Genomic DNA, 26,673 nt, shown 5'->3' with positions numbered 1-26,673 from the left:
CTTCTGCTTTGGTTTGGGCACAATGCTCACTATACCAAGAGAGTCTTTCTGCCAAATTCAGTTCATCTCCACGGAGCAAACACAGGTCCTAGGAACGTTTTTCTGAAGGCTTTTGTATTTGGTGTTCTTAATAAAACTGCATTAGGTTTCTTGACTTTGACACACATCCCTGAGTTACTGTTTCTTGGAGATCTGTTCAACTATCTAGTGCTGGGTGATGTCAGTGATCCCCTAGCTACTGGGAACATAATCTAAATACGATCACTTGTCTCTTCACAGAGAGAGGTTGCAGAATCTTTGTTGGACAGGGGATGGAGGCTGTGGTCAGTTTTAGAAGTCTAATTTTACAGCAGCAAAGAGATGCTATTGGTATATCCCAACATCTAAACAGGAGGAAGACAGCTGGTCTAGAGGAATGTGTATGTGGAAAAGCCACTACAGCAGTATTATGAACCTGCAATTGGCATCTGTTCACACTGATCTTATAGTGGTGTGGCTTATTCTGAAACAGAGGTATGTCACTTTAAGGCAAATAAACTGTAGTTTTTTTAACACAAACTAAAAGTATTTGTGAGGATACAATTTTGGATTCTATTAATTTTAAGTATAAAATCTTTCCAGTTTAGACCAGGTCTAAGCTACCATGCAGAAGAAATCAATTTAACAGGCAAGGCTCCAGTTCTACAGACACTTACGTACAGGTTTAACTTAGGTTCATTACTAATTTATATCATTCATGCGAATGAAAACATTCACTTGTTGGAAGTTAAGCAAAGGTGGGTATATTTGCATGACAAGCCAGATTACAAAAATGTAGAGAGAGTTGCAAAGCAATATTTTGAGCGTTTCTAAGCACACAGTACTGCAATGTTATGTTATTAAACAGCAGGAATAAGGTCATACCCAACAGAATCTGAGGGGGGCACTGAGGGGTATGATCCAGATGCTGGGGTGGTCTCTCCTAATGAGGCCTCCTCCTGCGGTATGGGGTGATGTTCAAAGAACTTGGAGACAAACAGCAAACTGTGAGGCAAGAACAAAACAAAAACAACCTAACTTGTGCAAAACCCAGAAGCTTCACAATATAACACTCCAAGATTGAAAACAAACAAACGAACCCCACAAAACCACAACCCCCCCACTGACCAAATCCTAAATTTTAAAATAAAGACTACATTAACACAGATTTGTTAAAAATATTATTTACTTGACAAAGGATCAAAAGATTATGCCTTAAGCGTATTGTTGCAGAAAGTAATTTTTAATCTGTTAGTTGAAATCGCAGACATTTGGTTCCTCAAGAATGCACAAACTATAACTATGTTTTGAGTACAAGACCTTATTTTAATGTTTGCACCAATTTAATGCAAAAAAATAAATGCCAAATAGATAGAACTGTATTATCGATAAGCCCTGAGTACAAACTTGACAGGTGCCCAAGGAAACTATTAAAAATACCAGCACAAGCAGAAATTAAATTTATTCTTGGGGGAAAAACTAGCATTTTATATGATTCCTTAGAGGAAAGTCTATTTAAAAGACTTAATATCCTCCACTGAAACCGATCAAATAAATACATGGAGACAGTTTACACCAGATCCTTAACCTACCTCGCAGACTCACACAAATAGACCAAATTCAAGAACACATGACTGATCTGGACACTCTCTTTTATGTTTCTTACCTAGGCATCAAACTCAAGAATGGATTTATTTTAAATCACTGTAAAACCAACTGCAATTTCACCATATTCAACTAGTGTCTCTTAACATTTTTTTTAGGTTGAAGAGAATAAACCCACATCTAAACATTTAAATAGGGCCCTCGCCATCACATAATAAAGAACTAGTTTTGATTAAGAATAACAACTGTGAACAATGAGAAGTCTGTCTGATACAGCCAAGTGCTTAGCTACCCCATTCATGCTTCAAAGAAAGCATTTTCTAGTCCAGCAAAAAAATATGAACTGGTTGTCTGAACTAGCACAGAGAGAATATGAATTATGCAGTCTCACAAGAACAGTTGAACTTCTCTATTTTTTTAGGCACCTCCTCTGTCTTCCTGAATTACAGATTTAATATAAGAAGTCACTGACAGCTGTAAGCTTAATAAAAGGCTCAACTTCAAAATCAATCATGATTACTTACTCAAGTTGGTCATAATTGACACACATCAGTGGCACTTCTGTACTACAGCGCTGGTGAAATTTGTAGCCGCACGTCTGGCACCGGAATCCTTGGAAAAGCAGCTTTCGACAAAAGTCGCAGAATGCTAACGTGAAGAATGTTTTTCGTACCTACATTGTCAAAAATAATCATAATTAAATAGAGTCCTTCTGTAAGCCTAAGAAAGGATATTTCCTCTTACCTCCCTCAAATACATGTAAAAGCCAATTTTTTGGTTATGGAATTACAGTTTTATACATCAAAAAGATTTACATAAAAGATTGTCTCATTTTCGAATAGTCTTCATGCATCCAAATTTTCTTTCAACTGTTTATTGGAATTAATGCTTCACTTCATTAGCAGTAAGAAAAACAGCAACAAATCTGAAGGAAAACAGCGCACTATTATCATGCTAGAGACGAACATTCAGAATTTAATTGGATACAACCTATAAAAACAAAAGCTGCTGAAAGATTTTCTAATTTTTCCAAGCGCCAAATGACATTTCGGTCCAACACTCACACGACTAGAAATACAGATATGGCTTATGTATAGGGCTTCTATGTAGTGTTACATATACAGTTGTAATTTTGAGTACTAAAACTCTGAAACATTAAAAATTGTGAAACATTGAACATATATTATCCCTATATTATGGGGGGGGGGAATAATTCCATTTCGTTTTAAAATTCAGCAATACTTGGCATAAAACGGCATTCTAGTTTTATTACTAGATGTCATAATCAAGGTTTCAGAAGGATATAAAAAACACATTAAGCCTACTAGATTTCAACCTAACTAGTCATAGCCAAACTAGCTTGCTTGAGTAAAATAGTTTAAGTAGCTTGCAAACAGAATCTTGGGTTTTTATATAAATAAAAGGTCGGTCTTTTCCATATGAAAAACATTACTTCCAGGACTTTGTATGTAGCTAGAACCACTAGATGGATTCTATTTAACAGCTTCCATTTACTTGGTGCCTTATCAGGTCAAAACATATTTGTGCACTAGCATCACTGATGATGTCAGCACTGCTCTGGGAATAGTTAGTTCATTAGTTAATTGCTGCTGCAGAGCCAGCAGGGAGGCCCAGAATACATTTTATAGATACAGCAATACAAAAATAGTAGATTATTATTACAGCTCTGCAATGCAGTGCTGATTTACACTCCCTACATTTATAGATTTTAGAGGGTGTATTCCATCCAAACGTGGAAGTTTTAAGGGCAATCAAGTACTCTTTACACTTATTTCAATTACAATTCTATCTAATTCACTTAACTATTGTGATTAAGAACTTCTTTTGCAACCCACAGGACATCCCACAGCTACAAAATATTATTCGAAGTTGACAACGTGAATCCAAAAGTACAGAGTTGATTTAACCTCACTCAACGTTTCAAAAAAACCAGTACGTACAAAATTGTGTGTTGTGAGTGGCACATTCTCCAAGACTTCCACATGTAACTCTTCTCCCGTGAGCCAGGAAATGTCAGTGTCCCAGCCAATTGGCTTCTTCTCTCTGAAGTGTAAATAAACCTTTAATTAACAGCAGCACAAAAGCCCTCGAAGGTCCCCTGCTGAAGATGTGGGGTCAGGTAGAAAGTTGCACTGTGGGGGTTTGCTATCCAGTCTCTTAACTGCGGAAACTTTAAAGGCAAGACATTAAGCTCAGCATATCCCAAGGAAAGCACAACTTCACCAGAAAAAAAAAAAGTATGAATGAAATGCACTTTCTCAATCAGCTTCAGTAGTGGCTGATTCCTTAGTTCCAAGGTGACAGATACTTTTCTGATCAAATAAAGTGCTTGTGAAAGCACCTGTTCCAACAGAGTTCTAAAGAGATGGTTAATTCTGTGTAGTAAGATAATCTACAAACTTTTTAGCGCTAGAAACTATTTTTTTCCCCTCACAGGAACTCTGTATTCAATTAAAAATGCACTATAACCAAGCCAAATAAAACCGAAAAGTTAATGAAACCTATTTAATACTTGTTTAGTTAGCATGAGTTCGAATGTTCTGCCAGCAGTCTATAAGCTCATGTTACTGTGTTATGCCTGTTCTTGAAGTGAGTAAATAAAGGAGTTTGCCATTCTTTTTACACATGTCTTCATGGCACAAATTTTTGTAGTACGAAGTATCATCTCATTCTGAGTTTTGAAAACAACCTCCCCAATGTTGGATAGAATTGGCCATACTGGGTAACTCCAAGAAGAGATTCTAAGAGCAAAAACCATCACACACAAACCATACCCATCTTGTATTCTGTAAACAGCACAGCATTCTGGAATAAGACCTCTCATCATCAGAGCTTTCTTTAGGCTGTCTCGGACTGTCACTCCACATCTTGCTGGAACCTAGAGGTCAAATAAAAAATAAATAAATAAAGAGAAGTTGCAATGCTTCCCCTGAAACCGATGCAAACGTTTTGAACCTCAAGTGCTAAAATCCACTTTTCATGATGCTCCACAGAAGGTCAGGTAAGAGTTTTTCAGAATATTTTTTGTAATGTGGAAAATTTTCTTGGATAATAGTATGTAAACAACCTAGCTCAGCTAGAAGAGAGAACAAGCTCTACATTTCTATTGACATTTGGAATGAATTCTTCATCCAACTCCAAAAGTGACTTTCCAACTCCTCTCAACTTGAAGAAAATGGAGACCCAGCACACTGACAGCTAATAACTATGTACACCTATAAAAAGTTCAGGCCAAGCTGTAAAATTAAGTGGGGTAACAAGCCAAGTGGAATTAAAATGAACAAACTTGGACTGCACTCAAAAAAACATTACAATGAAATGTAAACACTTTATTTTCTATTTCTAAAGCAAAAGATAAGCATGCAAACAGGCAAAATAAAACAATCATCCGAGCCAAGCAGAGCATCATCTCTTACTTCAACCTATATTTGCAACTCTACAGACATTTCCCATTTGAGAAACATACTTCTCTCTTCTGTTTCACTACACAAAAAGTTTAGACATCTAACAGGATGGAAAGAATGGAGAAGCACACTAAAACTAGCCAAACAAAGAACGGCAAGCTACGCAATGTAACAATATTTCCCTTGCCTCTATCCTATCCATAGGCATATCTTATAGGAATAAATATCTCTAGGTAAACCTGTGATTTAACAGTCTATAGTGTCAAGCCATATAAACACAACAACACATAATTCGGTGATTAAGTGTAGTTAAGGTGTTGAGTATTACCCACTTACTATTTCTAGAACTAAACAGTGAAAATATGCAACATTTGAGTGGTTTACACACTGGGACATCTCCTGTAATCCTGGACAGCACCTCAAACATGAATCAAAAGAAAAACCCACAGACATAACCAATCAAAAATGTCTGCTGAAGACACAAGCTTGCTAGTGGCCTAAGCCAGAGCGCTGGGTAGCCAAAAGCAGTCTCCTAATCAGCTTCAGTTGGCTTTGGATCGGAGCCTAGCTTTTGCTCCTTGCACTTAAATTTCCATGGGTATTTAGGGGCCCTATGTCCTACTTAAGGATGACAGTGAAAAGTAGCAGCCTATTTCAAGGAGCTTTGTGAACACCACTTGAGGTTACGCTATATATTGCATTTCTAGAACTCAAACATATGAACTCTCAGAAGAGACAAATTAAAGGAATACTCTCTTTCACAACATTCCTCCCATTAATAGGAAAATGCTTCTTACAGGATATTTGTGCATTTCATCTGGTCAACACAAAAACATTTAGAAAAGATAATTTCTACTGACTTCTTGGAAAAAACATGCTATAGCATACTGCTTTACAATCTTGATATTCAGCCTTAAGTGACTTTGACACATTCCATTACTTCTTAATGCATCTTTTCATGAATCTAAGTAACTTTGTCCCATCCTAGAAGTGAACACTGTGGCTTTCCAACATTTGTAGGTCATTCCTCCAACATAAAACTTCCTTAATTGCTACTAATACCTGCCACTGGTATTAAGAGGGAGTCTGGAAGCACCTATATCATCAGTATCATCAACCACTTTCCATTTCAAAACTCAGCCTTCTGTTGCTTCAGTCTCTACTAAACTAACTGTTCACACTGAAACCAACTGTTCACAGTGTTGTTCTGTGACTGGTACCCCCCGCTCCCAACCCCTGGTGATGTGGTTAGCATAACTGACACCATTTTATGAGGCAAGCAGCCATCCTCTGTGATCAAGTGGGTCACGTATTGATTCTCTTTCCCCTCATCATCAGGCACTGAAGGTCCTGGCAACCAAGCAGACAAACTAAACAGATTTCTTCTTCCCCTCCCACTGGCCTCAAGCTCCATGGACACCAGACCTCCATGAAGGTCCCAGACGCCCAGTCCACCAGGTGGTGGTGATGGCATCACAGAACAGGCCTCGCAGCACCCAAAGCACTGTCTGCAAAATCAAGCAGTTATACGTCCTAAGGGGGGAAGCTAGACCAGAGCTGCTGGTGGACAGTGAGACCTGGGACCCCTCGGTGGCCAGGGACACCTCCACTGTCTTCTGTGTCCTCCAAGGACTCAGTGAGTGACTCATATTCTTTCACAGGAATGTGAAGTCTAGATTATAATTGCTATACTGATAAGGCAAACCATGTATTAAGATTTGACCCAATCTGCAGAGGGTCCGGGTGATTAGAAATTATAAGATAAGTTATATTATAAATTCTGTATTATGGTACTTATAAATTGTACTATACTGATTCTGCTTGTAGAAATCCTGTGCCATTTTAATTATTAAGGATGTGCTATACTAATAATAATATCCTGTTAAGAAAAGAAAGCTTTAAATGTAACTACGATTTAGTGCCATCATCATGCTGCCAAGGATCCTTAAAAGAACCGGCCTGTCCCCTCAGTGTTGAGTGGCAAGTTCTCCCTGCTTCCAACACATATATTTACCAATACAGAGTAAACATTTTTTTTTAAGAATTTGACTAAAATCTCTGAGGATTTCAGAGGTGTGCTCCAACCTCCCACAAAGGTCAGGTCCAATCATGAGCCATTTCAATGGAGCAAGCAGCAATTCAGCTCAAGGCTATTTGTCCCCCAAGCACAGCTCCCACTGGACTGAGGTAGAAGCCCCCTGAGACACTTCAGCTCTACCTTTCCAGCAACCTCTGTTACTTCACCACTGACATCCACAGTGGAAGAAGAAATACAGATACTGAGAGGGTAATATACAGACCGAGGCAGGGGGAAAAGGGGAATAAAGAGAGGCATGCAAGTGGCTGGGCATGAAGTAGAAATGGGACAAGAAAGGCAGGACAAACATAAAAACCGAGCAGGGAAAGCCTGTGTATACTGGGAGAGGGGATCATCAGCAGCAGGTTGGTGAGAAACAACCAAGCAAGACAGAGGGAAGACAGACTGAAGAGCTAAATGAGGCAGAGGGCAGGGAACAAAGATGCCACAAACCATCATGTAGGGGAGAAGTGGTTGAAACAGCTGGGGGGGCAATGGAAACACATTCTGAATAGGAACCTTTCATGCTGTGATTAGGAGAAAAGATGGTTCATTTTGGACAAGGAACACCAGGGGGAAGGGACTGCTTAAGTAAAGCATTAGGACTGAGAGGGGGAAGAGGTTCTAGCTCAGGCAGAAAAATTCCAGGCAGAGTATTAAAAGAAACCAATGCAGCATAATCTAGATGTGGGTAAAGGACAAGAAGGAAAAGTCAAGCAGTGGAAAGGTGACTAACATTAAAGATGAAATGAAAAGGGAAGGAACCTTGTTCCCACTGAAAGGTATTTTCTTCCTCCAGCACTGATCCTCTATAAAGAGCAACAACATCCTCCAGTACCTCACGAAGCAGAGGTCTGAATCAGGAACCAAAAAGTCCCAACTCTATTACTGAATTACATTTCCATAAATAATGTCACTTCAGGTGATTTTTTTATTTCCTTTCTTTCTAATTCTGCTGGAAGCAAGATTCAAGAAGTTACAGGCTTCCTTTTCAGAGATCATTAAGGTCAGGAAGGCAAGTTCTCAAAATGCGACGTATCAGAACAGAAGTTGCCAACAGCTACACAAGTGCAACAGGACTATGAAAAATGTCCATTAAGCATCTTGCTCACTTATCATTCACTGTTCCTCAGTATTACTTCCCCAAGTCTCCTTCATTGAAATCTAAGCAATGTTTATGCAACTTGCAATTAGAAACATGGATAGAAAGTTTGTTCTCTTCATTGCCATTTGCAACAGGATCCAGCTAAAAACCAGAACTGTTCTGATTTCTGTTAAAATCACCAGGATCCTGAAATCAGCATCACATTTAGAACATTCTCTTACAGAACTCCTGAGCAGAGAAACAGAAGGCTAAATTAAAAGAACTAAAAACTAGAATAAATCCCTGTAGTATTGATTAATCATTTTCCCAGACTGGTACAGTACGGTCTATCACCATCTGTGCATGTAGCCCTTCAGCCCCCTCCTTCAGTCCCTACCAGCACCTGCTATAAAGCAGAAATTTCATCCTGCAAAGCATTCCCCTCTAAAACCTCTTTTTTCCCCCCACCTGCTTCTCACACCCAAATCATCACAAAGTTAAAGATCCCGCTATTTTGTAACTAAAAGAATCTAGATGTTTTGCAACAGTTGCCACGTAGAAGTTCATACTAGTCAATCACAGGATCCGTTAAGGGTTTTCAAGTTACTTATATACCAAAGATGGTATATACCAACCTCAGAAAAGGTTTAGGTTTTTATAACAATTTGAACAGTTGATTCAGCAAACAATTTTCAAAAGTAAAGAGCGTGGGCTATACAAAACTACGGAATAGTACAGAAGCTGCCAATACAGATTGCAAGATGTGTTCAGTACGTAGCTTACACTAAAAAGTAATTTACTTGTTCATCTTGTATTGAGCAAGTAGTGATTCCAGAAGACACCAAAACACATGCTCAACTTTGCAAATGTGAAGTCTCAAGGAACCAAATGAAAATTATTCCAGTGCCTCCAAAAACTCTCACAGTAGAGTCTTACTACCTAAACAGATTAAACAAAACTATAACACGTAATTTCCTCATTTCTTTTATTCTTGTAAAGTATTTCTATGGACCGTAAGTATTCATAACAACATTGCTGATATATATTTAGTACTGCAGCCACAAGCATTTAAACAATGCATAATAAATCATTTATTTCTGTAAACCAGGTCATTCCTGATTCAGTAAGAAATTCAGGGCTACGTCCCTAAATAACTCTTACATCACTTCTCTAACACCAGAGCAGAAACTGGCAGAGTCTCAGTGAGTTAAAAATGCTTCCTTACACCAGCGCAGTTTTCAACACAGCAATAAAGAGACTGAAAAGACTAACAAGCACTTAAAAAAAATCAACGTAAAGGTATTGTCTGAAAGTGGAGAGGCTGGACAGCTCTGAATACTATTACACCTTTCAAAACTAGTTAGCTGCTTCCATGCTCAGCCAAGCACTGTAGTTTAGCTCAGTTTAGCCAAGTGTTATGTATGTTACACACACCTTAGAACTTTGAGTACTAGGTACAACAAGCGAGAATATTCCAAGTAATACGGATTTTGAAATATCACTTCCAAGTTCTGATTTACTTACCTGAACACATATCCCCTTGAAAGATCACACTTTTTTCCCCCTTGGTACCTATATAACTAAATGCCAGCAACATGCTATCTTTTTTGCCAAATTACTAGTTTTCTATTCTGACATGTTAGGTTTTCTGGTAAAAATCCAAACATGATATCTGCATTTAGTTTTCATCTTAGGCATGAAGAACAAATGTTTAACCAAATCAGTCAGCCAATTTTTACAGCACTAACAGATAAAATTAAACCCCTTCGTGGCAAAGAGGACATAAGATGATACTGAGCATCACATCCTCTATAAAATGAAGAACATGGCTTTCAGACACAGCTGTTCTGGATTTCAGGGCATTCTGACCACCTTCCAGGAGAAAGAAGCATTTAAGAATATACATTCTTAATGGAGCACATTAGTATAATAAGACAAACAGGAGACAATTCCTTCACACTAAATCTTGTTTCCAAGGGAATTTGAACAGAATTTACATATTTTACAAAGCTGTTCCCACTCCATCAAATGCACATAATTTAACTTGCAAAGACATCGGTTACCAGCACCCACTTCATACCTTACAATTAAGGGGTACTGATTTGCAGGACATAATGGACTGATTTATACCAATACAGAAATATTTGCTCAACAGCATCCAATCACTAAACCACACTGGATCAAACCTGCTGTGCCGAGTCAACAGCAGCCTCCACACCACTATTTTTGAGGTCAGCTCCCAAGCTGTGTCCAGAAGAGCACTGATCACTTATAAGGTTATAGCAGACAGTGGGATCACCATCATAAAATTTTAGTTAGGGTGAATACCAGTGGCAGAAGTTGTGAAAGTTGACAGCGATGTACTACTAAAAAAAAGTTTGTAAAACATGGCTTTAGACTTGAGACTTAAAAGTTCATCTTGAAAAATATCCATAGCTGCTATATGCGAATCAAAACCCAAGACCTTGAGGTTTCTGTTCAAGTCCTAAAAAAGTCAGCTGGTTGCTCTCCAAATCAAAACTAAAACACATTAGAAATTTAAGTTACAAAATAGTTTAAAGAAACCTTTCTGCTAGGTCAGACCCAGAGTCCACTTGTGTAGTATCTCGTCACAAACTATCACACTTCAAATGCTTTAAATACAGGGCGCAAGAAACTGTACCATAGAAGGGGCAGAATTCACACCCACAATTCACATCCTCCTCTAAACTGTTGCAACTGATCCTAAAAACAAATGGCTACTTTTATCCCCCGGTGGTATACAAATTCTCTACAAATATTAAGGCCTTGGTTGATCAGTTTACTTAAACAACACAAGAAGCCGTGAATGTAAGTATGACTTACTAGAATATGGAATTAAAACATTTCTTGTGATTATTTTAAGATTTGTGACCTGCATTCCCTTTCATTGAGTGCCTGCCTAGCATATCATGAGGTAAAGGAAACAAACTCCAAACAATACGTTTCTCTGTCCTTCATCACTTTCTACAGACAGACTTTCCATCTCTTAAGGAATCACTAAGCTCTCCTTACTTGAGGAATACTCTTAAAAAGCAGCAATCAATGTTGCACAAGGCATCCCAGATAACAGGGCATCCATTCCATGAAGCAAATTTCCAATATTGTTTGACTTTGCAATCCAAGACTGTGGGTCAATAAAACTGAAGGAGATTAAATTATTCTCCTTTCAATGCATACTACTTTGAATTTATCCAGCACTGAGTTTAGCCTGCATGGTGGGTTAACCCCAGCAGGTAGCTGAGCACCATCCAGCTGCTTGCTCGCTCCACCCTCTGCAGGGTGGGGGAAGAGAAATGGAAGGACAAAAGCAAGAAAACTCATGGGTCGACATAAAGACAATTTAAAAAGTGAAGCAAAAACTGAAGGGAAAAAATTCTCCTAATGACACTGAAGGAATCACTTAACACCAGCAGAGTGATGCCTACGTTAGCACTATATAGGCTGCTGTGAAGAAAATTAACTCAAGCCAGATCCCAGTACAAGCTGCTGTGGCACCACTGCTCACCTTGCTTCACAAACACCTCCCATTCTCTGGCTTTCATAGGCACGAAGGACTTATTCATGGTAGCTATAAAGTCTATTTCACTGTACAACTCCTGTGATGCAATAAAATTTTGTTTGCTTATTGATAGTCTAAAAGAGGTCTTCCATGGTTAAATTTCTTCCCAATGAAAACTGGTAATTTAGGCTCTAATTTGACTTTGACTTTCAGCAACAAGATAAGCATGCCAACAGATCTCCCTGAGGATCCAAATATTAAATCCAAAACACAACACCAAAAAAACAAAACAAACCCCAAAAACAACACTAAAAAACCCAACAAAAAGCAAAAGACTATCAAGTAAACTTTACTTGAAACTAAGCTACCACTTATTTTATTCTACCAGTCTGTTCATAAGATGCATAAAATTCCAAAACATTCAGGTATATTCAGCAAGCATCCTTCGGCATAGGCTACAACTACATTTCTGGTGCATGCTTGATATGACATGAGAATTTTTAACTGTTTTTGAATAGAAAAACCTTATCATGTTAAACCAGGTGTGTAATTAAAAGCAAGAAACCAGTTTATTCAGCTGCCTGAACAGCCCTGATCTGCATTTGCCTTATATTTGACAGGTGAAACTGGTAGGACAGCTAGAATGCTTACAGAAATTCAGAGCTTACTACTCTAAATTTCAGGCACAAACCTCACAGCATAAACTACAGAAAGCAAAATGCAAATCTTAAGTCAAAAGAAACACATCAAGTACCAGATTTAAAACCAGAACATTTGAAGGATGCCAGTTTAGCATGCATGATGAGTTAATTTATGCTAAGAATTTAGGTAAGATAAAAATATCTGATTCTTCCAGTCTTCATGACTGCAGAGAAGACCACATGATTGCTTGTCTAATTAAAAGGCAGATGTACTAATTAACCAAGGTGTGACAAGAGTGAGAAACCTGAAATAAGAGTTGTTCCAATGCACAGCATCACAATCCTGTTTAGTTTCTTTGAGTCTTACAAACTCTCCATTTTAAAAACTCAGTCTCACGTTTGCATTTTGAGAACTTTCATTAACTTTCTAATACATATATACCTATGGCAGTTATATGAAGCATACCAACACATAATAAAGTGGAAAAGAACCTTACAGGCCCAAAAGTATGCTGAGTTTTTAGACAAATCACCTCTAATTACTCGTACACTTTAAAAAAAGGCAAAACAGCAACCAAAAAAGACATAATCTTCCATAGCTGAACATGGAAGAAAGTGAAACTTTTTTTGCAAAGGTATTACTTTCGTTTCAGAAGCTACCATAGGAAGTTTTTAGACCTCATGGGTGAAAATGCACAATGATTTGATCTTATGCAGAATCTGCAGAGAGCAGAAGTACCTGGAGGCCATTAAGCTTTCCCAAAGCAGGAACAGCATCTGCTATTCATTTTTTGTTTGGTTTTGTTTTTGTTGTTGTGCTTTGTTTTGTTGTTGTTTTTCTTAGTTCACTGTCACTGCTCAGACCACTATGGACCAAAATGAAATTCAAAGAGAGCAAATCCACTCCTTGCTCATGCTCACAGAAAGAGAGCTGTGAGAAGGCCCCCTATAAACTCCCTGAGCAGAGGAGTAGAGTCTCCTCACCACCCTCACAGCCACTCCATTTCTGGCCAGGAGACCAGAAGCAAACATCTCCTCTGGGAGCCAGCAGTGTGCAGCACACAGCAACAGGATACATGCAGATTGGCAGCAAGAACCATCACCACCTGGTGCCTCACAGCTGCCCATCCTTTTTTATATGTGAACAGCAAATTTTTTCTGACTTTCCATGCTCCAGCATACCAGCATTCATAGTATCACAGTATCACAGTATGTTTGGGATTGGAAGGGACCTCAAAATATCATCTAGTTCAATCCCCCTGCTGGAGCAGGAACGCCTAGGTGAGGTCACATAGGAACATGTCCAGGCAGGTTTTGAATGTCTCCTGCAAACTGTTTCTTCCTATGCTGTAAGTAGTTGTCTGGAAGAGATTTCTTGGGTAACCAAAATAATTCAGGGCTACTAATACAAGCAAGTTATATTATCTTGTTCATCAAGTACTTGAGTTAGAAACCCCCTACCACATTCTCTTCATTCTTACTAGATTTCACTATAACATCAGAAATCTCCTAATATTTTTCTTCTATGCAGTTATGATTAGTTTTAGGTTTCTGGTTTTGTACTAGGCCTCGTATCAAATGGCTTTTCTCATAAGCCTTTGTTTCCTTTAGTATAGAGATCTAGCACATGGCAGATTTAAAGACCACCACAGAATATGATTACTCACACCACATTTAACCATGGCCATGGAATTCCTCACCACAAGACACAAATTTCTTGTATCCATAGTGTGGATTTAATGGAAACTGGACAGAGGGTTTCCAAACAGAAAATGCTTCAACTCATAAAATTCCCAAGTGACAAATAGCTCAATTTTGGAAGACAACTCAGGGAAAATATCATACACTCCTGCCCTGTTCTTGTACTCTTTCATTGTGACAGAGAGGTACTCCAGATACATCCACAAAATGGCATGCAAAAGATATTTTACCCAGGTGCTCAAAAAACATTCCCCCAAAAAACTTCAAAGAAGAAAAAAATACAAGCAGAAGCAACCCTCAGAAATCTTGTCCTGTTCCTGTAATCTTTACACTCACATAAAGCTGATTATATTCATTGCCTGGAATTCCCCTTCTTCAGTTCATTTTAAACTTTTTCACAGTCTTCAGCCTGTTACATTAAACTGAAGTTATCCTATTGAGAACTTCAATCATATAATTTGGAAAACAAAAATCCTAATGTACAACACAATTATCTAAGGATGCGTTCTCTCTGGCTGCACACATTCTCTCAGAAATCTGTCTTTTCTGCTGACACACTATCATCCACTTCCCATTCAAGATTCCCGCCAAAACCAAGTCTCAGCATCTAACAATCTCTCAGACTTTCAGCAGCCAGCTCAGAGTTCTTACCACTCTCTCCCACCCAAAAGCTCTCTCTTAATTAGCAGTTTTGTAACTATCCACTCCACAGCCATTTAGATTCCTAACCCAAACAAGCTTTAAATATTTTTTCCCTAAGTTCTCCCACCCACAGTTTGGAGAAGCCTCATGAATTTGTTCTGCAAAACAAGTGGCTACCTCAGGTAGACTTTTACCATCTTGCACTTTTATTATTTCAACATCCTTCTCTCTGGCCTGGAATAAAACAAAACAAACCCACCCGCACAGACTTATCCTGATCACGTTTACGTAGAATGCTTCTCCAAAGGTCTTTTAACTTACCAGTTGAAACACACCACTGAGTAAAGAGGAAGTACACATATCTCAGACACTTATCTCTCTGCATTATATGGGATAAACATTTTTCCCCCCCCCCAGAGAACAGCAAACAATCTGTTGTTTTTCCTAGGAGGTTGTTCAGAGAAGAAAACTTATCTCCATCCCTTCCCAGGACAGCTACAAAGGAAAACAATCTTCTGACACTACTTATTCATTGATTCCCCTCCAACAAGCCAGGCCAGCTACTTGGTTTTGCTTTCAAAAAAAATTTACCTTCTAACCCTACTGTGTCGGTGGCTGAATCAAGGTGCTGACTTCAACTGCTAACTGATCAGCAGCAGTAGGATCTGCCACACAGTGGTGAGGCTTTCAAGGAAGAACCTCCACACCTTTTCCTACATTAGGAAAAACTTTATCCAACACTCTGCTTTACCATGACACATACAAAGAAACCTGACATCAGCTACACTACCTAGGCACCAAAATCACTTACACTGATCAACTGGTCTTATTTCTTTGTATTCCAGTTTCCTCACGTCGTATTTCTAATTGGAGCCAACTCAGATGTATTTGCTTGATCCTACACACAAACAATACTACTAATAAACCAAAAAAGTAGACAGCTCTCAAGTAACAAGGCAGTTGTCCATCAAAAATGAAAGCGTCTCCTCCCCTGCCCCATTTCCTGCATTTTTAACAGCTCTAAACAAATAGCACAAGGCTGTTCAGTACTTGGGACTGCTTCACAGTACGATCAGACAAATAAGGAGGCTGGCTCTCCAGTCACTTGAAATTAAGTCAGTTTAAGAACTGTCACTGCATTCCCAGATAAAAATAAACAAAGACTCCCTAGTATTTGACAAGATTTCTCTTCTCCTGAAGTAGGTCTGCAGTTGGAGCTAGAGACCGGAAATATTATTGTGACATTAAAAAAGATCTCTTAAAAAAGTAGATATTAATTGGAAGTAGTTTTGGTGGGGATGAGGCTTGCAGCAATACTGCAACTTCAACAGCATCTTTCCTCTCCCACCTCCACGCATGGTTGTAGGACACATTTTATCCTCACTTGAACAGCCATACGAAATGAGGACTCGGGCAGAGGGGAAGCCCTAATGGCAGGTACCATGTATTTTCACAAGAAATCTCCTTCCTGCTTCAACCCATCACATTGGAAGCTATCCTGTGTACTTGAAACCCCTAAACTACTGTCATGGCTACACAAGCAAATGGCTCAGTTAATGAGCACGGGTGAGGCATAACAGGTCTGTTTTTAAAGCCAGAAGTTATGAAGGAAGACTAAGATGTGTGCAACACTTCTCTATCCATTGAGAGAATGAAGGAAGTTACTACAGCCAGTAATATCAGTGTTCACTGAAAGGTGCTGGGTCCTTTCTAGGCTGGTAGCCCATTACCTGACTACTGGCAGTTAAAACTGCACTGTAAGCTGCAATTCCTTCTGAATTCGGTTTGCTTCTGGTATTTGCCTAGTTTTCGACAGACTACATGTAGGATCAATAAATACTGAAAACTGAGTAACTATATGAAGAGTCGCCATGCAAGAAATTCCTGACTTTCTCAATAATATGATCAGTATTTCAAGTTTCAGATAAATGAACTTCAGCTCCTAGGCCAATAACCCCAACACTCGAAGTTCCTATATGCACCATTTCTCAGCTCTAAAACAGATAATTTACCAGGTCTATTAAAAAAAAGTTCAATTTAGTAACACAACTAGATCCAAGCAGTGTGTAAAACTGAAATAAAAAGGAATCAGCTCTCTCCCTGAGACAAAGCTGAACCATTAATTTGCAGTTTCTGCTGACCAGACCTGAGTATATATTTCCAATTGCTTATTTACAATAACAATTTTGACCAAAACCAGGTCTCTCCTAGGACAACTGGAGCTGACCTCCACCTCACTATACAACATATGAAGTCAAATCCTGTCAACCTGGGCACCACAGTATAAAAAACCAAAAAAAAATAAAAAAAAAATAAATAAATTGATCTACTGGAGAGTGTCCAGAGGAGGGCTATGAAGTTAGTGAAGGGCTTGGAGGGGAAGCTGTATGAGGAGCAGCTAAAGTCACTGGGTTTGTTCAGCCTGGAGGAGACTGAGGGGAGACCTCATGGCAGCTACAGCTTCCTCACAAGGGGAGGAGGAGGGGCAGGTGCTGATCTCTTCTCTTCAGCGACCAACGACAGAACCTGAGGGAATGTCAGGAAGATGTGCCAGGGGAGGTTCATATTGGACATCAGGAAAAGTTTCTTCCCCCAGAGGGTAGTGGAGCACTGGAAGAGGCTCCCCAGGGAGGTGTCACGGCCCCAAGCCTGACAGTGTTCAAGAAGAGACTGGACAAGCCCTCAGACACATGGTGTGAACTGTGGGGTTGTCCTGTGCAGGGACAGGAGTTGGACTCTATGATCCTTGTGGGTCCCTTCCAACTCAGGACATTCTATGATTCTATGATAACTAGAGCTTCCCACCGGTGACCCCATACATGCAGCTCATGCCTCCTTGCATCTACAGGCATCTGTCTGTTCCTTAAGTGCATATACCCGATTTGAGAACAAAGGGACTTGTACCTTCCCTCCACCACTAGCCTGTCTCCCACTCTTTTGTCGATAACATTTTTTTTTTTTTTTTCCTTTTAAATTATCACAGCACAAGACTACAGATTTTTCTGCAGCTCTACTCTTAGTGTCCCATGTTGAACAAGCTGGTAACAAACTGCTGGGCTAGACTGGTATGGAAAATGGTGCTTAGGCTCCAATAGAGAACTGGAGACAGCAGCAAGAGCATCCCACTGATTACACGCAAGTTAAACCACATTTGCCTCCCATAGCCAGGAAGGAGCATCTAGATTCAGCACTGGAAAAAAATTCCTATTACTCCAATTCCTATTACCCTGCTGCCAGTCACTGAGTACTACTGCTGAGTGATACAATCCCTTCATCAAATGACAGCATGTCCTCAAGCTAGAAAGGTAACCCTTAGCCAAGATACAGCAAAAGACAACCTGGCACTCTTGAATTTTATCTGTCTGGTTAAGTCTGCAAGCTCCTAATGAGCATGACTGATACCACAAAATGACAACATTCACAAAAAAAATAACCCCAAAGCTTAGGGATAAAAGTGAGAAGACATACTAGTCCAGGAAAGCAGAGTCTCACCCATGTTTTTGAGCATAACAAGCTGGTCTGCCACTATTACTTAGAGAAGTGAAAGATGCCTTGGTAGAAGACAACCTGTCTACTTTGGTAAAATGGACCAGTAACATGCACAAAACCACATCTCAGATGAGGCAAGACAGGTCTGTACTGGCCCAAAATTTTATCACCTGGTTCACACTGAAACTCAGTTGCCTCTTTTTCCTAACTTGTAATCAGATTTGCATATTTAGAACAGACTTAAACTTGGTGAAATACACACATTTGAACATAAAAAATGTAATCTTGCCTAAAAGTTTGATGTAGTGTATTTCATATTTATAAACTATTCTTCATATAAAATGATTCCTTCAAAAACAAAACAGAGCTCAGACATGAAAAAAGCCTTACCACACCTCTGACAAAAGGACTAAGGAGGGAAAGGAGCAGAAAAGGAATAGTGCAGATGAAGAGAAAAAAAACTAAGAGTAGAAATATACACTATACGGCTTAAAGGATGAGAGAATGCATAGGAGAGCGAGAAAAGGAAATGCACAGAGCAACACAGGAAGCAATATACTGTGTCCCATTGCAGGAATTAAACAAAAACAACCTGTGGGACACAGCCCCATCACAGGGCCTATGGCTACAATAGCCAGACAGGGTGGGACAGAACACATGAAGAAGAAACCAGTCTCTCCAAAATCCAGTACCTTTTCTCCAGATTTCACAGTGCGAGCAGTACTACATGCCAAACCATACCTCACGGGCAGACAATAAAAACACCTTGCTTAACAATGTACATCTGCACAGGGGTCATAGTTTACATTAACCCCCCCATTCTCTAGATCAAAAAACAAATACTATTTTCAATCTTTGGCGATACCTTTAACAATTAAACAATATTTTTTAAAAAAATCAGGTGAAAACAATTGGCTTTTAAACTGTTGTTCCCACTATAAACCTTATGATCCCTTTTGTTCGGTGGGGAGGGAAGAAGGAGGGATGGAAGGAAGGCAAGTGGCAGGGGAAGAGAGAGGACATGTCCCCAACACCCAGCACTACTCAGTTTATGTTTTCTCCTCTGTGCCAGCAACTCAATTTTCACAGGCAGTCACAGTCAATAACTTACTGACTGCTATGAAAAGCACTTCACATAGACACTGGCAGTGTTATCCATTCATTTCCCACTTTCACTGGAACCACAGCTTCCTTCTTAAATTAGGAGTATGCAGTGCCTTGCTAAATAGAGCCTACACAGTCGCTTGTCAGTAATTCAATGTATCACAGTTTGCAGTGTATTATTCTAAAGCACATATCAAGGCTCTTCAGTAGGCAGCTATTAACTGATAAAAAAATCCTGCCTGTAACAGACAATTGAATAGCCTGCAAAAAGTCTTTTTCCATGATTCTAAGAATCACAGTAACATTGTCAAGACTGATGAACACCAGCTTTTAAGCAGTTTGATGGCCACACTTCTTGCCCCTCCTAATAGAAACTCTGTTCCTCCTGCTAGCCAGTTCTCTACACAGGACCTGACAGTATCAGGGTCCCAACACGAAACACCACAGTGAGCAGGGAGGAAAAAAGATAAAAACCCAAGTGATTCTGCACACCCCTCCTTTGCTGGTACTTGGTGTAAAGCATTCACTGCTGCTAGCAACTTTGACAACATTGAAAGCACTTTCTCCAATCACACCTGGTTAAACTAATCAATAATTTTGTATAACACAGGAAACAGACCTTCCTGCCCCCTTCTAACCATTGTGAAACAGTAATTACTATTTATCCAAGAAAGCTGATTTGAGAAAAATATTTCATGAGGTATCTTCATTGTTATAAAACTCCTGAAAGTTCTGTATTCTGTATTATTGCTATAATGGACATCTTTGTGTTAATCCTGTAGAAAAAAAAACCATTCAACATATCAAAACAGCTGACCATGGAGAAGCACAAATAGCAACTGTGCCACCTCTTCGACCTCCGCACAGGTACATTTTCAGCTCCTAAATTAACTTTTGCATACAGAGGGAGAGAGATACAGGAAATATTGAGGTTACAAGTATGTGAATAGAAACTGACTCACCACAGTCCTTTGCTTGTTGGGCAGGAAGACTCTAACAATAGGCTTCTGTGGAGACTTGGGGTTATTCCGTGACATATCAGCAGGGCTTTGATAAACTGAAAGGGATGAAGGTGCTACAGAGAGGCTAGAGGAGGAAGATGATGCAACTGTGTCTGTTGAAGCCGAACTAGAGACAGAGAAATCAGTTCCATTCCCCATGGATTCCAATAGCTGCTGTTCTCTCTGCTGTAGAGCATCTAGTTTGCTGGTGTACTCTTCATAGGCCTGTGAAGGATGAACGGCTGTTTTAATGATATAATAGCCTCAGATAAAACCAGAAATCTAAATTCAGAACGAACATGAAGTGAAATGCATTATAAACTAATTCAAGTTTCCCAGGAATACGAACAAAGTTGTCTGGTCATACTTTTCAAGAGGATACAAAGAAATTGATTTCAATTCACTATGTTAAACCTTCTGAACCAACAGCTAATTTTTAATAGATTAATGGGTAAGTGGATAAAAGAAATCATAAGTTGCAGTTTCAAAGCACCTGCACTAAATAGTATAATTCAAAACTACTTTTAAGACAGCAATCTTTAACAAATGTTGTCAGCTGAATTGCTGAATTACTGTGCTACAGCTCAAGTTACCATTCTGTTGGAATGACAGCTAAATACTTCTATTGCAATAATTAAGGTCTGACAGCTTACCTAGCTCATTCTTCACCTGTCACTGTCCTTTCATACCAGATAGTAAAAAAAATTGTTTCGGTTAGAGTACAACTAATTTTGCCCTGATACAAAGTCACCTGAAAACATGTAAAAGTGATCCTTTGAAAGAATTTTTTAACATCTGAGATTAATTTGATTTTCCACCAAGTTTATGTAAAACCTAACTTTTCACTGACCAAGCTTCTTAAACAAAAAAAAAGGTAAAATTAAATTTGTCCATAAATGTAGCCAAGTTCAACATTGCCAACCTCTATAATACAAATGTGTAATCAGTATATATTTTTGTTTGAAGTTCGTTTCCACCAACTTTATTTTTCTTTGTTACAAGAAAATTTCCATCTGTATCCAAGTATCAGAATTATTTTTTCAGCATATAAATTAATAAAAAGTATCTTAAAAAATCTGAATAATTTACAGAAAGTGTGTTTCATGCTACATAAGCATAAGAGTGTTAATCAAGGATGTGTTAGACCTCTACAGACAATAAGAAACAAAGACCTTACAAACCTAACATCTAAGCAGTAAGGAACAGAATTTTCTACTTAGCTCTCCAGCAAGATTTATGCCAAGCTGCAAAGCTGCATAGATTTTCAATGCCACAAAGGAGATTTATGTAAGGGAAAGATACATTAAAAAAAAAAAAATGCTTTCCTCAAGTTTTCTGTGCAAAACATATTGCAAATTAAAGTTACGGGAGAATTGAACTGACCAAGAAGTCTGCAGGGTGTACATGTGTAAAAAAAAAAAAAAAGCTTAAGAGAAAAAATAACCAGCATTCAGTAGTGCTGCCACAGATACTATATTTCACTATGAATTTATTTCTCTGGGTTGTATGTGCAGATTCACATAACCCAGGCTGGTTTTGTCAATTGAACAGTGGTTGGTCCCTTCCTTTTTAGAAGGTTTAGCATCCCCCATCATGGACCTATGTTCGAAATTTGTGCCATCATCCCCAGAGTGTTAAAAAAGAAAATGATAATTTGACAGTGAGGAAAAGAATTTTAGAGAATGGTGGTGAACATCACCATTTCAAACTCTAAATTTCACAGGTACCATTTTTAATAAGTGGACATAAGTTGCAGAAAACTGAGAAATACTTACTAATCCTTTTAAAAACTTAAGAAGTCTAGTGTTTCACAAATAGACCCCAAACTCGGAGACTTAAAACCAAAACATTTTGACTCTAGCCAAATTCTACTGTCAAAAGTAAATGGAAAGGTTACCCAATTATAAATAATGGCATTTTTGGGCTGTACAGTAACACAAGTGTCTCTCTCCTACTTCCAGGATCAACTTTTCATGTAAATTCCAGTAAAAGTTCCATGTGTCAAGAATTATTCTCAGTAAACAAAAATTAAGAATCATAAACTGTTGCCATTTCACCAATACTTTTCTAAATACTTACTTCCTTTTCTCAGGAACATTGCAAAATACTACTTGAACACATGCAACATTACATTGCTTCCGGATACTTGTGGGCTTAGTTCCTTCACAAAATTACACACATCTTTCAAAATACTCAATCCTACAATGTTTATACCAGCAGCTTAATCTGTCACTAATGCAAACTCAAAGTCAAATGATTTACCTTAAGAGAATAAACAATGAGCATGGAAAGCTGGGAGCTGTTGCTAGCTTTGGGTTATGTACCATTAAATTCTGCATGAAAAACTCTCTAGTTTTCATGAAGACAAAAGCTCTCAAGTATTATCCAGTTACTCAATGTCATAAGAGAAGATCACGTCATAAAATATAATGAACTAGAAATGCATCGGTAGACTTTAAAAACATTTTTCTCTTAAAAACAAAACAAAACCAAACCTTTTTATACAGAAGGAACAGAAACAGAATAACTCCAATAAAATCTCGTTGTCACAGAGATTAAGTACTTTGGTCAGACAGCGGTTTCAGCTGATGACAAGCACCTATACATGTTACCCAGCCAACAGCACCAAGTCAAAACATACAATCATCCCATGGAGTTACATTGAAAAGTTATCACAACAGCAAAGCTGACCTATGGCAACTACATTGTAAAACAGCTGAAAGAAAGATTATGCCACAGAGTTGGCCCATCTCCAACACAGACCCATAGCAGCGTGGCCATAATAGCAGACAGGTATCAGTAGCTACACAAATGCTCAAGTCAGCAAAGGGCCCCCTGGGTCAACTATGAGATTGATTTCTAACATTGTTTTTCAAAGAAACAAACAAAAATTAGGTTTGTAAGCATCTACAACAAGAAGATTAAGCTGAATATTCAAGTAATTAATTAAATTGAAGATTTTAAAGGCATTTCAGAAGGAGACATTTATGAAATCTAGAATAAAATCCATTCAGTTTACATATTCCCAGTAAGAAGGGAGCAAGGTTATACAAAAAAAAAACCAAACAAACAAAAAAACAAACTTAAATCTTGCTGTCAGCTTGATATAGAATCACAGGAGGAAATAAAAAGGAAAAAAATGTTGGAAAGCATCCCTAGAAGTCATCTAGTCCCAACACTCATTTTACACAGAGTTAAAAATTTTTAAGTTCAATCAGGTTGCTGAGGGCCTTGTCAAAGGACGTTTTGTAAGTCTTGAAGCATGGAGACTCCATAACCTCTGGGCAACCAGTTTCAGGGCTCAATAACCACTCTCACAGTGAATTTTCTCTTACAAAGTTCACTTGGTGCTATCTGTGATGTTGCCTCTTCCCCTTTTGCTGTGCATGCCTGAAAAGAGCCCAGCCCTCTCTTTAGGTTGCAGGAGCCTGCAGACTTCTCCTCAGCCTTCTCCATGGCAAACACCACCACAAGGCAGACACAGAAACAGAGGGCAGATAGGACCTTCCTCATGCTGGCTACACACTTGCTAACGCAGCCCAGCCTGCAGTTTGCTGGTGTTCTCATGATGGTGGGCGATGGACAGCTCAGCTTGTTGCTCACCATCCTTCCCTGGTCCTCTCCCTGCAGAGCTGGTACCCACCCACCTGTACCCATGGACCGTCACCTGGTCCCAGGTGCGAGATGCTGTGCTCCTTGTTGCTGTTGTCCTGCTTCTTGTCATGAGGCTTCTGTTCTTCAACTCCTCCAGCTTGTTTGTTACTTGCCAAAACCAACTGTCTTTAATAACATATACTATCCTCCACAAATTTATCTGTTTACTATATTGCTGCAGTGTTCCCAATTTGTGAAATACCATAAATTCACAACAAAGTTAAACAAAAAATGTATATTTGAAAATCTGGCTATTAGGTTCAAACTGACACATCTTGTCAATCTACACATAATTCTATGGCTATCTAAAATAGAACCAAAAGTTAGTTTTAATTATATTGTGTACCAGCATATATGTGTATCATATAATATGACCTCATACATGTGAGAATGCTCCTAAGGGCCCAACTAAGTAAAACGTATAAAGGTCTGGTAAGCTGCCAATTCCATCTGAAGTTGGCATGTTTATATACAAGTATATACTCACCATCATACAACTGCTGATCCCTTAGGAGTAGCAGAGTTAAATTTACTTCTGAAATGTTGCAACCTATTGACAACATAAAAAAAACTGACCACAGAGGTCAACAGAATTTGCATGATGTTACACGGATGTGCTAACAGAATATTGTTGACAAGTTGATGACATGTGATTGTCTCAAAAATATGCATATTTTTGTATTACATGTCATTTATATCACATTTGAATTTTGCTTTCTTGGACCACAACAAGGCTATATGTTCTAATAAAAACATCTAAGGAAACAAAAAGCAACAAGTAAAATACGTTTTGAAAAAATAATCTGGGACAAAAGCAAGTAGCAAAATATGGTTTCTCCTTCCCCCTGCTCCCTAACACATCTGGTTGGAAACTCAGTCTGAACTCAAGTAGACCAACTGATTTTACCATGCTCTCTCCCCCCCTCAATCTATTATAGATCATATCCATGCGTTGCAAGACTCTTAAAAGCCTAAACTACAGTTTCCTAGTCTTTGAAACTGAGATTCTATTTAAAAGATGTCTGACCTTTAAGGCTGTTGATCAAATGCAAATCCCACTAAGTTAAATGGGAGCTGAAGATAGTAATGTACGTCAGGATTTCTCCATTTAGTAAGACTCCTAAATCTGTACTTAGTCTAACTTTAGGCACTCCAGTTTTGGTCCAACATGTTTGATCAGCATCTGTCATGAGCCTAGTAAAAATTTATCTGAATTTCACTACAGAACCACCAAGCTTCCCAGTGCTCATACGCAGAGTTAGCATTTTCATGGAATCCCATAAACAGCTTGAAACAACCTGAGATTCAGCAGTGAGATCCATTTCAGGCTGTATCTGCCTGCTGTTGCAATCAGCATACCTTAGATCAGCAAAGAGGTAATCTTCTTTAATTAATTAATTTGACCTCCCGTGTGGATTCTTCCGATATATAGTAATAAGGAGTGAAATACTCTCCTGAAATTCTCAGAACTGGCAACAACAAGGCTTCTGAATAAAATATGTTTAATAGCCCAGGAAAAGAGAAAGCTAGGAAAAAAAAGTCATATCACAGCAGCTGGGGCAAACATACCTCTACCCCAATGATTCTCATTTTAAATTGCTTCCAAGAGTAGGAGTAGGAAAGAGTATGACTCCTTCAGGACAATGCTAGAAAGCTGGCTGAGTTTTAAAACTTATTTTGATAACACTATTGTTCTATCTATGCATTTGTATACTGCTTGAGTTTGCGTGCAGTCTGAATTAAAAAACAAGCAAACAAACAGGCAGCTTACACTTGTATTGTTAACTGAAGTAAATTACAGGTCCAGGATGCAACTTCACACTACAAGAACAACTTTTTACATGCAAATGGGCTAACACTTTTCAATTAAATTCTCACAGATAAAGTGTTTGTAGGTAATACTGTATACAGAACTACAAGGCAAGGAGGACACACAACGTGTTTTGGAAGTTTAAGTAGGTAAGGCCTCCTGAACAGTCATTAAGAGTCTACAAAGGCTAACAAATCTGATTAAGTCATTTAAGCGCAATCTCTCCTTTTTAAGTTTGAGCTGACTGCTTTTGGCCAGTCTGGATCTGTGCAACCCATTTCAGTTTGTAAAGAGCTTTTGTTGCCAATACTAAGTTGAAATACATAGATCTTTATTTTCTTTTCCCTAACATAGGTTGTTATCCTTTTCATCAGTACTTCGTTGGTAGAGATTAAAAAACAAAACAAAACATGGCCTTTATAGAAGAATATGCAACTGCACCTTTTAACCATTTTTGATAACTGAATCCCAGCTTTCCCCAGTATCATGATATTAGACTTCTTTGCAGTAAAGATTTCCAATATTTACAATGTTTAGACAAACCTTTAAGAAAAGGGTTTTTCCACAGTGAATCACAAACTGTATTTTGGGAAACAGCACTTCAAGGACAAATATAACACACTAGGAAATTAGGTGGGAAGACAAAAATCATTGATGTTTTTAGCTGCTGTGATACAGTGTGTTTCCAAAAAGTGTGGAAAACCAAGGAGTTCCTGCAGCCTCTTTTCCAGAAGAAAAGAATACTGTTGGTGATATTTCTACATCTACTGAGTCAAGTAGGAACTTGAAGTATTTGACAGTGATTTCCAGGGGTCTGTTAGATCCAAGATACATGCTCACACACAGGGGAAGGAAGAAGTTAAGAACTAGGATTACCTAAGAAAGAATTCTAGCTACAACCC

The 26,673-nt window shown here is 38.6% G+C and overlaps 1 protein-coding gene across 1 annotated transcript in view; it reads right to left on the bottom strand.

Annotated features, from left to right (window-relative positions):
• The window catches only part of BRAF (B-Raf proto-oncogene, serine/threonine kinase), an 85,478-nt gene that overhangs the window by 38,451 nt on the left and 20,354 nt on the right, over positions 1-26,673 (bottom strand). Inside the window, exons 3-7 of the mRNA XM_082063329.1 lie at positions 20,269-20,532; positions 4,419-4,522; positions 3,585-3,687; positions 2,148-2,296; positions 904-1,023 (exon numbers count right to left, since the gene is read on the bottom strand). Coding sequence (XP_081919455.1) covers positions 904-1,023; positions 2,148-2,296; positions 3,585-3,687; positions 4,419-4,522; positions 20,269-20,532 — 740 coding nt within the window. The remainder of the gene's footprint in view (positions 1-903; positions 1,024-2,147; positions 2,297-3,584; positions 3,688-4,418; positions 4,523-20,268; positions 20,533-26,673) is intronic.

The sequence above is a fragment of the Streptopelia decaocto genome, assembly GCF_964273445.1.
Source record: "Streptopelia decaocto genome assembly, chromosome: 1".
In the NCBI taxonomy this organism is placed as follows: Eukaryota; Metazoa; Chordata; class Aves; order Columbiformes; family Columbidae; genus Streptopelia; species Streptopelia decaocto.
The sequence above is the reverse complement of the archived record's forward strand: the minus strand, read 5'-3'. Positions and strand labels throughout refer to the sequence as shown.